Genomic DNA, 14927 nt, shown 5'->3' on the forward strand with positions numbered 1-14927 from the left:
TCACAGGTTTGCTTTGCTATGACATGCCTTTTAAGAGCTGTCAATAAGCTTGAATTATGTGTTTTACATATGAATTACATGGGAAGAACCATGGCATTTACTTAATGTTATCTGTTTTCTGTACCAAAGTACAGTCTTGGGAGATTTTTCCCACTTAAAAATAATTTAGTGTTTTGTTTTTGTTTTTGTTTTTTTCCATAAAGCTACCAGTGTCAAACCTTCCTAGATGATATTAGACCTTTACTTAAAGTGGGGATGGGGGAAAATGTTGGCACCAAAGGCAAAAGTTTGGGGCATTTTACACAAACAAAATCTTATTCTATATAACATGAATAATAATAGTGGCAAAAGCAAAAATTATATGGATAAGAAAGTTTAATCTATAAACATTAACTTTTCTACATAATAAAATATGTAAGGGCAATAAAAAGGAAAAAAATGTTTGCCAAGAACATATAATAAATGAAATTGTACTGTCTTTTGTTTATTAAATTTCTCCCAATAATTTAATAATTTTTAAATAGACTCTTAAGTATTCATTGTGCCCTCAGTCCTAATTACACTTCTAATCAGGATGTCCCACCCTATACATGATTGTTGAGCTCTTAAATTATCAGTTTCTTTTGGATTTAAAGATGTGAGAATTGTTGACAGAATGCAATCTACTAAAAACTTCACCTGTCAATGGCTAAATTACTGCTGGAGATCATCCTGGCTGATAATCTTCGCCTTAGCTATCAAATATACAAATGGAAAATTATGTAAAAGAATCCAAGGTATATAGCATATAAAATTATGGTATAGCTATAATCTTAACTACATTCATTAAGAAGGCAAAAACGTTTAATTTATCTCTCTAACACTACATAGAACACAGACTACCATAAGGTTTTTCTCATAAAGCTCAAGACTAATACATGTTCACATCTTATTTGTTAAAGGAGAGTTGATTACAACATAAGTATTAAAAAGGAGAGATTTCCTAGATATAGTCACACTAATAATATTAATACTTGCAACACTCTTATCTATTATAAGTACATTTTGTTTTTCATTACCATATCAACCTACAAAAATATGTACTATATCACAAACAGGAAAAGCACAGAGAGGTTAAGTATCTTGCATGTTCTACGCTGTAATGCCTCCAACTCCACAGAGAACAAAGTCCCCAAAACAACTGAAGCCACTAACAAAACAGTGTTTCTCAAAGGGTGGTCCTCCCTGTCCTGTGCCTGCCTCACAGGGGTACTAGTTTAAGGTTCCTATTCCCAGGCCCTGCCTCAGGCAGTCTCAGTGGAAGCCTGGGATCTACATATTAAATAAGTACTTTTATGTCTATTAAATTTTAAGAAACACTATATTAGAGACTAATAAACTATCCAGTAGTAGCTCATCCTACAAGTATAATAAGCCTATTTTACTATTTTGCTTTAATAATTTTAAATAGTCAACTTTCTCTTTTATTTCCAGTATATGAACAAAAAGGGTAGAACTGGGTTAGTGAAATAATCTATCACTCTCTCAGATGAAATAGTCTATGTGGATTTTACTTTATTTATAGAAAACTTAAATCACTACAACAGTTACATGAACAATTATTATGGTGATTAGAACAGTAATTGTTCTTAAGTATATATATATATATATATTTTTTTTTTTTAAATCACATAAGGGAGTTTATTAAGCAAACAGAGTGTCTCCCTGCAGGTAAGAGAGAAAATGAGAGGAAAAGAAAGGGAAAGAGAAAGGGTCCGCACTAGAGAGAGTGGAAAAGTGAGGAGGAGAAAGAAAGCGAGTCAGGGAGAAAGAAAAGCAAGAGAAAAGATGGCAGTGAAGCTATCTTTAAGAATCCCGCAGGGCTAACAGGTGACCAATAATGGAGAAGGATATTTGCAAGCTGACTGATGAACCAATAGCTAGCCAGGATGTTCACAGATTGACAGTAGTTGGGAAGCGGGGAAATGGCTCAACGGAAAGGGTGGGGAGAGCAGCTTTGTACATTACATTCCCCCATTTCTGTTTTTATAAGAAAATCTTTTGTTCTCCAGTTCTTTCCCGCCTGATCTCTCCTTCCTGCCTAAGTGACTAGGGCTGGTTTTTTGCAGGTGAGATGTAAAAAGTCCATTCTCCCAGGGGCAGTCTTCCAGACTTCCAGAGGCAGATGGTTTTCATGGACTTCATTTCCTCGATTTGACTGATCCCCTATTTCTACACTAACTGTCCCCAATTCTGACTTCATTCACCCCTCTAATTTTAGGAACTCCTTTACTGCTGGAAAGGGGGTTGATGACCACTCTGGCTTCTTCGAGCTGGAAGGGGGCAGTATGGGGTAAGCAGTTTGGAGTTCCCTTTTTAGAAATCGGATTAATTGAGGGGTCCATGGTAGAAGTCCGGTTGGGGAAGAGCAGGTTGTAAAGGCTTCTGGGGATGGGTGCTTCATTATAGACAAGTTTAATATGGAGAATAGCAGCTTGATAAATTTTCTGCTTTAAAGGCTTGTATACCTAAGAAGCAGTGGAAGGACCTATCCCAAGTCACAGCACCGATGTAAGGAATCCCACGAAAACCAAGCCGGACAGGGGAAATCACATAAGGGAGTTTATTAAGCAAACAAAGTGTCTCCCTGCAGGGTAAGAGAGAAAATGAGAGGAAAAGAAAGGGAAAGAGAAAGGGCATGCGCTAGAGAGAGTGGAAAAGCGAGGAGGAGAAAGAGAGTGAGTCAGGGGGAGAGAAAAGCCCATTCTTAAGTATATTAACTTGCAATTATATGTAATTTTATTTGGAGGAGAGCAGTGTGGTATAATAAAAATAATACTAAACTAGCAGTCAGATCACATTCTTCCACTAGTACCAATTATGACCTTTGGTTCTGTTGAACTGAAGATGATTCTTCTACTCCAAAGACTAAGAATTTATCTGATTAGTACAAACGTATAAAGATATCATCAAATCTACATTTACGTCAGTGATTATTATTTTATAAGGTTAAAATATTTTTAGTGGTTGTTGAATAAAAGGCTACTAATTGATCTAATGGTTTATATTTAACATCAATAAAAAATGTAAAGTCAGGTTTAAGAAAATCTTGCTAAGAACAATGCAAAAAGTTGCAGAGATTTTTTGGAGAGCTGATGAGTCTTCAAAATGATCCTGGTATACATTTCTGGTGAGATGTATTTAATGACTTGGGAAAAATCTAAGCTCTCTATACACAATTTATAATTAATGCCTCAAAAAGAAAATCAAAGCCAGGCACAGTGGTGTATGACTAGAATCTCCAGCTACTCAATGTGATGAAGCAGGAGGTCTCTAAATCCATAGAACTACCTACAATACTTTGCACAACAGGGATAATAAAAAAGGTTGATCTGGGAATAAAAGTATAAGGGAATATTACTAAGGCATAAAAAGAAAGAAAATAATTGTGTTAGTTTTTGGTTACTCTGATAAAATACTTGAGAGAAAAACAGCAGAGGAAAGATTTATTTTGGTCCAGAGTTTCAGTGGTTTCAGTTCATGGTCAGTTGGCTCCATTGCTTTCGTCCTAAAGTGAATCAGAACATGATGGCAGAAGGATGTGATGTAGGAAAGCTGCTCATCTTAGGATGCCTCAGAAGCAGAGAGAGAAAGAGGGAGGAAGGGACCAGGGACAAGATATATTCCCCACCAGGGAATACCCGCAATGACCCATTTACTCCAGCTAGGTCTCACCTCCTATGAGTTCCACTGCCTCTCAATAATGCCATCAAATTATGAATCCATCAATGGATCAATCCACTGATGAGGTGAGAGCTCTCGTGATCCAATCGTTTCCTAAAAGCCTGACTTCTGAATATTGCTGCACTGGGGATCAAGCCTTCCACACATGAGCAGATGAAGGACATTCCATAGGTAACTATAATAGATATCTGCAACAACATGAATGTTCCTTGAAAACATTATGTTAAGTGAAAGAAACCAAACATAAAAACCACTTATGGCATATTTCTGTTTCTATGAAATGTACAGAAAAAGGTAAATCCAAAAAGACAGAGATTAGTCTTTGCCAGTGAGATTAGTGGTTTCCAGGGCAGGAGGAGGGGAGAATGAAGAATTATAACAAACAGGTATTTTTTTAGGGGGAAGAGTTATAAAATAATGTTCTGGAATTAGAGATTAGGAATAGTTCTGCAACTTTTTGAATATAATAAAAACCAATAAATAATTCACTTTTACAGTGCTGGCGATATAGCCCATCACGTAGAGTGCCTGCCTCACATGCTCGAGGCCTGTGTTCGAGTCCCCAGCGCTGTTAGATTGCAGAAATAACAAACAAACAAATGAAACCAATAATTCCCTTTTACAAGGGAGAAGTATACAGTATTTGATTGCTTTTCTCTGGTGTCTTAAGTACAAAAAGATTGCCCACATTCTAATATACAACCTGACTTTACTTTTCTCACCTTTGGTCATATATTCTTAGTTTCCCCTACCTTTTGTCCAACTAATATGCCCTCAAAGAATGAAAATTTATATTACTACACAAATCTTTTAGAAAAGCAATTAAAAATAATTTTGGATTATTCCACTGTGCCTATCTGCAACCAAGTGTCAGTAATTGAAAAATGACTGTAATGAAATATTCTAATTTTCTCTCTTCCCTTCCTTCTGTCTTATTACTAAATGACAGAATTAAATGTAATTTGTAGTCAATAGCAAATACTGTAATCATCAAATTCAAATCAATGGATACTTGACCATCATCTGTGTACTAGGCACAATGCTACATTGAGAGACAAACTCTAACAAAAAAGAACCTATCTTAAACAAACTCACAAAACCATTCCATATATCTCTTTTCTTTAAATTTTAAATAATTAGTCTGGGGAATATAGAAATGATAAAAGAAGCTCTTACCAATAAACTGTTAAGTCAAAGATAAGTATCTATTCAAATGCATATTCATTATGTGGGATAAAACAAGGACAAAAGCAACAGCTTTGCAATCTTCTACTCATTTCTTTTTTATTTTTGGTACCGGGGCTTGAACTCAGGGGCACTCAACTATTGAGCCACATCCCAGTCCTTTTTTATTTATTTAGAGACAGGGTCTCACTGAGTTGCTTAGCGCTTCACTGTTGCTGAGGCTGGCTTTGAACTCTTGATCCTCCTGTCTCAGCCTCCTGAACCTCTGGCATTACAGGTGTGCTCTACCTTGCCTGGTTCTTTTACCTATTTAAAAAAACTGGGCTGTTTTGTTTTCCTACTATAAAGTTTTGAGGATATGGACTCAAATTCTGGAGTTTCATTTTCTAAATCGTGTGCTTTGGGAAAATTTGTTAACTGCCATGAATCTTATTTCTCACTCTCTTATAAAATGAAAATAAAACTACTTTCCTGACATGGTATTTTGAAGACTAAATGAAATTACAACTAAGTGCCTGGCAAGTCTTCAGTAAATGGAGATTACTGCTAAGATAATGATTATGTTCAAGGAAGAAAAAAGATGGGGGAGAGGTCGGGTTAAAATGAATGTGGTATTTTCAATCAGAGGTATAATAAAGGCTCAGAAAGATAGGGCTGAATGTTGAAGAATGAATAATTTAAAGGCACACAAGGTGCAGAGAGAAGGAAACTCTAGATAGAGAATGAAAATGCACAAAAGCATTGAGGATTAGAAGAGGATTCGATTCGTGTTTATTTAACTGGGTTGATTAGTTCTACTGTATGTGCATAAAAAAGTCATACCGTAGGGGCTGATAGTTCTTTCAGAAATCTAAAAAAATCCATTGTAAAATGAGAATATTTCTATTGAGAATTTTGAATTTCTTAGCACATACAATACCATTATTTTTGTTTCTACCTAACTGCTATAAACTACAAACCACAAGTGTTTGAAACTTTTGGTTTGAATGGAATTTATTTATTTTTGAGATGGGGTCTTGCAGTGTTGCCTAGGCTGGTCTTGAACTCATGAGCTCAAGTGGTCTTCCTTACTCAGCCTCCTGAGTAGCTGGGTCCACTACCACACCCAGATGAAAGGAATTTAACTTTAAACAAACATCTAAAATGCAATTTACATTATATTGAAAATATATTGTATTAAAATATATTGAAAATATACTATAAAATATATCAAACTATCTCCTTCTAAAGGATTAAATAGAAGAAAAAGATGTAAGAATACATAAATGTATATATAATATACTCAGCGCCACATTTACATACCTTTTAACAACAAAACCTCATACATTTCCAAATAATATACTTTTATAATAAGTTAATTAAGAAAACACAGTGGGAAAAAGAAATATCACAAACTCAGCAATATTTACTTAAATGTCATTTGAGTGTAGTTCATAGTCAGTAAAATCCACTCTTGACAAATTCATTGAATTATATAACCACTACCTCAGTCATTTCCATTATCCCAGAAATCTCCCTCCTATTACTTACAGTTTGCCTAGTAGGCAACCACTGATCTATAATTTTGCCTCTTCTACAATATCACGTAAGTGGGACCATATAGTATGTATCTTTTTTAATTTGGCTTCTTTTACTTCATAAAAAGGAGCTGAGTTTCATCTGCTCTGTTGTGTGGCTGCTCTGCTGAGTTTCATCTACTCTGTCTACTTGGCTGGTGCCCAGCCTCTCTTCCTGTGACTGTGCTCTAGCAGGTGATAAAGTACTTGTGTCCCTTCTTTTTGTGGAGAATTCTGCCTTTCTTTGGACTTTAGCCTACTTAGTTTTTGCATCACAAGCACCATAAGCCCTCTGATGAGTTTAAGAAATGTTATGATTTGGGCTGAGGCTGTGGCCCAGTGGCAGAGCACTTCCCTAGCATGTGTGAGGCACTGGGTTCGAGTCTCAGCCCCACATACAGATAAATAAAAATAAAGGTCCATCTACAACTAAAAAAAAATTAAAAAAAAAGAAATGTTATGATTTTGTAGTTTATCTAATATTTTATTATAATTAGAGTGGCAGTAATACTCTTTCATTTTCCTCATCCTGGGCAGAAATAAAATTCCCCAATTCAGCAACATTTCAATGGGAATTTCTTCTTTGTTAATCAATAATAGCTTTGTGGAAGACATATTTATTCAGACAATGCTTGTTAAACATTTAAATTTATGGATTTTTTTTTTTTTGCAGACATTAGTAGGTGCCTCATCCACCCTGTTTCAGATATTTCTTTTCTTTTTTACTTATTTTTTCTTGTAGTAATGGAATAGAACCCTAGGTTCATGCTTGCTAACCAATGAGCCAAACCCTCTGCTACTGCATCCTACATTTTTTGAAATCACTATCATACCTTAATACCAAAACCAAAAAACAAAACAAAACAAAAATATTTAGCTATAGTTTTGAAATTTTTTGTTCTTTATTTTTATTTTTACAGACTGTATTTTGATTCATTATACACAAATGGCACACAACTTTTTGTTTCTATGGTTGTACACAATGTTAAGATTAATTATAGTTCTGATAGTTGGGATAGATGGGATTTAGTCATATTTAAAAATACAAAGGCAAAACTACCACCTTATTAAACAAAAATGATTTTATTTGCATACATGGTCAGAAATAGCTTCTACAGAGCATAAGCTTTGAATTTCCTAATTATCACATATTTAAAGTTATGATCACAGTATGTGAGGTAGGAAGGTGGTAAGGTAGCTAGGCATTAAACTCAGGATATAATGCTAAAAAGGAATATTTGTGATTCTCTATTTTCCACAAAAACAAACTAATGTTGATGAATTACCACAATTACATCTATTATTTTTAGCATTTTCATATATATATTCTTATCAACATAATCCTCAAATAAGAAAACTGAAAAATGCTATGACTTTGACAATTCAATCCAATCCAGTCCATCCTAGCATTTAACTATAAAACATATGACCTAATTTTTTCCCCATTATAGTATAGTATGTTTGACTTTCTAATTATTATTAATTATTATAGTTTTAAAATTTTAAGAGAAAAACTAAAGGAGGAAAGTATTTTTTTTTTTTAATGTGCACTATTTAAAGCTGAGTACCATGGCACATGCTTATAATCCCAGCTACTTGGGAGGCTGAGGCAGGAGGATCACAAGATTAAGGCCAGCATAGGCAATTTAATGAGACCCTGTTTCAAAAAACTAAAATTAAAATTAAAAATTTAAAAAGGGCTGGGGATGTAGGTCAACGGTAGTGAAGAAATGAACTATTTTAGCACATCACTTTATGTAACTTAGTTGTTCTTATGTTCATCACAAACAAATTGATTTCAAAGTAGTCTCATTTGTATTGAAGAAAGTTAATCTGCACAGTATAAGGGAAAATAATAGAAATGAAAATCTCTTTTTGTGAAGTTTTTCATACAAAATTGTTAGATACATTCATCAGTACATAGAATCAGATAAGTGATATCATGTGGTCAAAAATATACCCAAGGAATTCAATACCAAATGAAATGACCTTATTCTTATACTCTAAAGATATCATCTGTGAGAATAATTCAATTTGTCTTTTTTATATTAAAATCTGAAAGTAATAACCAAGGAAGGGAAAATTTTAAAAACAAGAATTTTGCAAATTTCTCAGCAGCATAGTCTTAGAATCTCTTTTCTACCATAGCCTCAATTTTGATCGAATGATCCTTAAAAGAGGTGCTATTTCTAGTAAACTGCTTTGATTTTTTTATACATGCATATTAAGCTACTATACATTTCAAAGTAAAGTACATGATACTTCCCCCTGAAATAGCCATAATTTGGGGTTCAAGTATTCTTAGAAACATTTATCTGCCAGAAAAGATGTGGTTTTGATTCCCTGGTGATAGGATGAATTTCCTTATCTTCAAGGCCTCTGAGTGTAAGAGATAGGACTGAATTCCTTCAAGGTCACCCTAAGTCCTGAGAGCCCCAGAGGGTTATTTTGGCACTGTGGCTTTCCTATTCTCTGAAATATTTGCAAAGTCTTAGAATTTCATCAGAGAAAAAAAAAAACCCACAAAATTTATGGGAAAAAAAGTCATAACTGTATTTGCCAAGGCAATCATATCCATTCAAGAAATATTCAGTCTAGAGATATGTATCAACTACAGAGCAGAAGACTCAGCTTCTATTTAAAATACTCTATTTATAACCCACTGGGTTTTTATGTGTCTTAGTTAAGTCTGAAATAGGTCTGCTCTCCTAACTTTTGAATTGGATGTAATATTAAATGCAAAAAAATTTAAACATATTAAGTCTAACTATTACAGACCTTTTTTAAATAAAACTTTCTCCTACTACCTAACTTCTAGTTTCTTTTATTTTTCTTATGACTTGTTGACCTATTAAATGTTAACTGGACATTATTTAATGGCATTGCTGTAAATCAACAAAAATGAAACTGTTGCCATCCTGTGGTGAGACATTCACATAAGTGAAATTGAAAACAATGTCACTTTGCTAAAAAGAGAAAAGTCTTACCAAAGTTATCTTCCTATGAGCTAAAACAGTTGTTTTATTAGGTAAAACATACCCCCCAAAAACACAATTCATTTATAAATAAATGATTTCTTTCTTTTTTTTCCAAGTATTGGGAACTGAACCCAGAACCTTGTACTTGCTAGGCAAGCACTCTACCAATGAACTTTATCCCCAGCCCCTTTATTTTGAGATAGAGTCTCACTAAATTGTTCAGACTGGCCTCAAACTTGAAGTCCTCTTGTCTCAGCCTCCTGAGGAACTGGGACTACACTGAGCCCAGCCAAAATGATTGCTTTTAAAAAATGAAACTAGCCAGGCATGGCAGAACATGCCTGTAATCCCAGAGGTTTGGGAGGTTGAGGCAGGAGAACTGCAAGTTCAAAGCCAGCCTCAGCAGCTTGGCAAGGCCCTCAGCAACTTAATGAAATTCTGTCTCAAAATTAAAGAAAAAAAGGGCTGAGGATGTGGCTGAGTGGCTAAGTGTCCCTGGGTTCAATCTCTTTTTTGGGGGGTACCAAAAGAAAAAGAAAAAAGAAACTAAATGAACTCTATGATTAATGGCAACAGCACTCAGTAGAAGGATATCAAATCAATCATGATATTACCTTAAGAATATTTATTTGCTCATATCCATATACTGCCATGATTAATTTCTAAATCACCATGAGAAATTCTTATAGTCAACTTTTCATACTTTTCTAAAATAAAATTTAACACTTGTGTACCACGGGTAGGTTAAAAGTGTTCAAGAGGGCAAAGTTCTGAAAAGTTGGGAGTAAGAAAGGAGCAAAATAAATGGAAGTGTTAAAGCCCAAACTTCATAAGGCACAATCCTTTTTTTTTTGTTTGTTTGTCTTTTGTTTTGTTTTGTTTTGTTTTGTTTTTGTGGTGCTAGGTTCATCTAAGGCAAGCGCTCTATACTGAGCTACACCCTCAGCCCCAGGATAATCCTAATAACTACCTTGAGCACTTTCCTCATTTAGGTCCATAACTATATTTACAATTATACTGGCACTCAATTATATGCACTCACTCAGATATTAGAATATTAAATAAAAATTAGCTATAAAAGAAAAAAATCACTCTATTACTCATAAAAGCAAGAAAAAAAATCATTCCATTACTCAAAATATTTCTAATACTTCTTCCTGGATTGTAGACAGAAAGTTTTTAAACAAAAGTGATCTTAATTTCTACTCCAAATTTCAATGTAGGTTATATAAGAAGCAAGAAAGCAAAAAAAGCACAAGGCCAAAAGTCTTACAGATACATTAAAAACAACATCAAAATGCTTCAATGTTAACTGTGGAGTTACACAGTTTTGATACTACAATAATACAGAAAACTTCATTCACATAATAGCATGTAACTTAAGAATAATTTTTGTTGTTGTTTTTATACTTCTTACTTGGCATCACCATACAACACAAAATGTCCTTCCTACAGCATGTTAACGGCCATGATTCCTGCCTTAAATGTATTATAATTTAAGACGGATAACTATGATATAGATATAGATCTATGTCTAAGTAAAAAGAGCCTGACATTTAGATGTACAAAAACCAAAAGATAACATTCAAGGAAAACTTTAGCTAAGAGTTTTAAAAATCAAATAGAAATAGTATTTACTGGTAAAAAGAATTAACAAAGTTATAGTTAAAGATTCTTCATCCAAATAGACAAAATGAGAGAAAATATTCCCTTAGAGACAAGATTAAGATGTATGTAAAAGAAAAGAATTCTCATGATATGATATATCTGTTCACTAACAAGACAAGTATTGTTATTACTTATTTTGAAAACAATGCTTACCTTGTTGTGAAAGTGTAATATCAGATTTACTTCTCACATGTATTAAACGACTTTGTACTGGCTTGTGTTCAACTTCCTTAATATCCTCATCTTGCTGTTGTTGGTACTAAATAATTTAAGACATAAAGTCATAATAGTATCTTTAAGCTAAAAATCTTAGCAGTTATTCAGGTGTTTATTATAAAAATTTTAATAATATGCTTGCTTTCAAATTGCCTTTTTATCATTTGGTTATTTATTAGCACTTCTAATAAAGGAGTGATCGAGTACATTTTTTTTCTTTTTTCTTTTCTTGTGGTGCTGGGGATAGAACCCAGGATTTCATACATGCGAGACAAGAGCTCTGTCCCTGACTTACATCTTCAGCCCAGCAGTACATATTTTTTAATGTTTTTATTAGTACATTATACATAATAGAGGGGTTCATTTTGACACAATCATACATGCATGGAATATAATTTGCTCCATTTCAGTCCCCAGTACTTATTTAAATAAAAAAGATAGGAAAAAAAAAAAACCTTTAAAAGATTTCAATAATATACATGGATTTCAATCATTTTAAGTCATTTCCTACAACTTCTATTAGAGAATTTAGAGCTACTTATAAATCAAACTATTCTAGATTTATACACACATGATGGAGTTAGACAGAGTAAGAACTTAATTTGACTGTAAGCTCTTCCACATAACCACTTTTGCATAAAATGAAAATTTACATAATGCACTGCAATTTTCAAAGAGCTTTTATATATAGTAACACAATTTAATTCTCACAAGTGTGAGGAGGTATTGTTATCCTCCATTTGCCATTCAAAAAATGCATGCTCCACCATAAACCCCATCTTATTTCTTCCTTACCCATACCTAACCAAATGTGAATTTACAAGAGTCACAAATTTCTTCACAATCACACATCATCAACTATGATCACTTTAGCCATTTTCTTTCCTTTCCTGTTTTATAGCTTAATCATGAATGAGTCCTAAAACAACCAACAGATATACTTTAGCAGAACTTAAAAAAAGACATCCCTGGGCTGGGGTTGTGGCTTAGTAGTAAAGTGCTTGCCTAGCATGTGTGAGGCACTGGGTTCGATTCTCAGCACCCCATATAAATAAATAAAATAAATATCCACCGACAAATAAAAAAAATTAAAAAAAGACATCCCTGTACCCTTATCAATAACTACAACCATAGAATCTGAAACACCTGTCTACATACATATACTCAAGTGTGTGTGTGTACTCAAAAGCACAACAGCTCTGACAGGCACATCTTCACCTAGAGGTAAAAATAAGCAGCCTTATATTGGAGTAATAACAACTAGCCTTACTGGTCATCAAGTTTAGAGTCATTAGTCATGTAGCTTTCTGTCTTAAAGGAAATACTACTTTAGTGTGTACTTCTAAGACAGGTACTATAGCTTGAGCATCACTAATTCAAAAATTCAAAATCCAAAATGCTCCAAAATCCCAAACTCTTTGAGCACCAACATGGATGCATCAAGTGGAAAATTCTGTACCTGAGCTCATATGGCAGGTCACAGTCAAAATGTACATGCTGGGGTTGTGGTTCAGTGGCAGAGCGCTTGCCTAGGGCATTCAAGGCAATGGGTTTGATTCTCAGTACTGCATATAAATAAATAAAATAATGGTCCATTGCAACTAAAAAAATATTTTAAAAAAATTATATAAAGTTACCTTCAGGCTATGTATATAAAATATATATGAAGTATAAATGAATTTTGTGTTTAGATTTGGGTCTCATCCCCAAGATACCTCATCATGCATATGCGTATGCTTCAATCCCCCCCCTAAAAGAATGAAATCCGAAACACTTCTGATTCCAAGCATTTTGGATATGGAATTCTCAATCTGTAACTATCTTAGAATCTGATTTAGACCTTCTTGTTGATTCCGTTCCATTACCACCGCAAATAAGAGCAGTGTTGTGGAACTGAACTACCTGTGTTCAAATCTGGCTCAGTCATTTTCTAGTATTATAACTCTTCAATACTTCGATTTCTTCATTCATAAAAGGAAGATAATAGTAACAACTACCTCAATGCATTGTTATAAGGATCAAATGAGTTAAAACACATAAAAATTTAGGACAGTATCTGACTAAGTAAGCATTATAAGTAAGTATGCTGTCTTTACTGCTAACTGTACTAAAGAAATTAACAAAGAAATCTTAGCTAAAGACATTTAATGAAGGAATTTTTTTGAGACTTACTTTCTGGTAACACCTTCATGGTCTAACTATAAAAAAGACCAATAGAGGCAAGCAATCTCTCTTTTTAAACAGCTTTATTGAGGTATAAGTAATAGATAATAAACTGCATATATTTTAAATGAACAATTTACTAAGTTCTGGCCTATATGATGAAAGTGTGTATGTATGTGTATATTCATTCCATGAAACCAACACTGCAATCAAGATAATATAATGAACACATTCATCAATCTGCAATTTTCTCATACCTCTTTGTTTTCATTCATTCCCACTTGCCCTCCCCACCTCTACCTCCTACCATCCTCAGGGCAATAACTAAAAAGGTTTCTATTACTATAGATTAGTTTGCATTTTCTAGAATTTTCTATAAATGGAATTGTAGAGTATGTATTATTATGGGGGACTGGTTTCTTTTACTCAACATAATTTTTGCAAGAATCAATTACAGAGACAACTGTGGTGGCACACACACCTATAATAACAGGGGCTCAGGACACTGAGGCAGGAGGATCACAAGTTCAAAGTCAGCCTCAGCAACTTAGCAAAGCCCTAAGTAACTCAGCAAGAACCTGCCTCAAAAAAGAAAATTTTTTAAAAAAGGGATGGGAAAGTGGTTCAGTGGTTAAGCAGCCCTGGGTTTAATACTGGTCTAACACCAATGTCTATCAAATGGTGAATGGATAAATTGTGTTACATTCTATACAATGTAACACTCAGCAAGAAAATAAAAATAGAGGACCTATTGATACATAAAATAATGTAATTGATTTATTTTTCAGGTTGTTTCTAGGGATTGAACCCAGGGGTGCTTCACTTCTGAGCTACATTCCTAGACCTTTATTATTTATTTTTTGAGACAGGATCTTATTAAATTGCTAAGGGTCTCGTTAATTTGCTGAGGGTGGCTTAGAACTTTCTATCCTGTTGCCTCAGTCTCCTGAATATCTGGGATTACAGGTGTGTACAACCATGCTTGGCTCACAAGACAGTTTTTAAGTGTTAGATTTCTAATGAGGGTATATAGTGGTATCTCATTGTGGTTTGCATCTTCCTAACAATACTGACTTTCTTTCTTTTTTTTTTTTTGATAACAGGGATTGAATCCAGCGGTGCTTAACCACTGAGCTACATCTGCAGTCCTTTTTTATATTTTGAGACAGGGTTTCACTGAGGTGCTTAGGGCCTTGCTAAATTGTTGAGGCCGACTTTGAACTGGCAATCCTCCTGCCTAAGCCTCCCAAGTCACTGGGATTACACGTGTGTGCCACCACACCCCGCTTGAGAATCTTTTAATGTGCTTAAAGTATTTGACCAAATATTGTCTATTTTTTAATTGAATTGCTTGTTTTCTTAATATTCAGTTCTGTGAGTTCCTTATACACTGAGTTTCTTATCTTTCAGCAGATAAATGCTTTGCAAATACTGTCTC

At 34.1% G+C, this 14927-nt stretch overlaps 1 protein-coding gene across 10 annotated transcripts in view; it reads right to left on the reverse strand.

The window, feature by feature from the left end:
* Positions 1 to 14927, reverse strand: part of KIAA0586 — a 136657-nt gene that overhangs the window by 34938 nt on the left and 86792 nt on the right. For 9 of the 10 annotated variants that reach the window (XM_079125787.1, XM_079125785.1, XM_079125786.1 and 6 more), the window contains one exon: positions 11264 to 11369. The exons of the other annotated variant lie outside the window; for it this stretch is intronic. In XM_079125787.1, the coding sequence (XP_078981913.1) occupies positions 11264 to 11369 (106 nt within the window). The remainder of the gene's footprint in view (positions 1 to 11263; positions 11370 to 14927) is intronic. 10 annotated transcript variants of the gene reach the window in all.

Source organism: Sciurus vulgaris, assembly GCF_902686455.1.
Source record: "Sciurus vulgaris genome assembly, chromosome: 2".
In the NCBI taxonomy this organism is placed as follows: domain Eukaryota; kingdom Metazoa; phylum Chordata; class Mammalia; order Rodentia; family Sciuridae; genus Sciurus; species Sciurus vulgaris.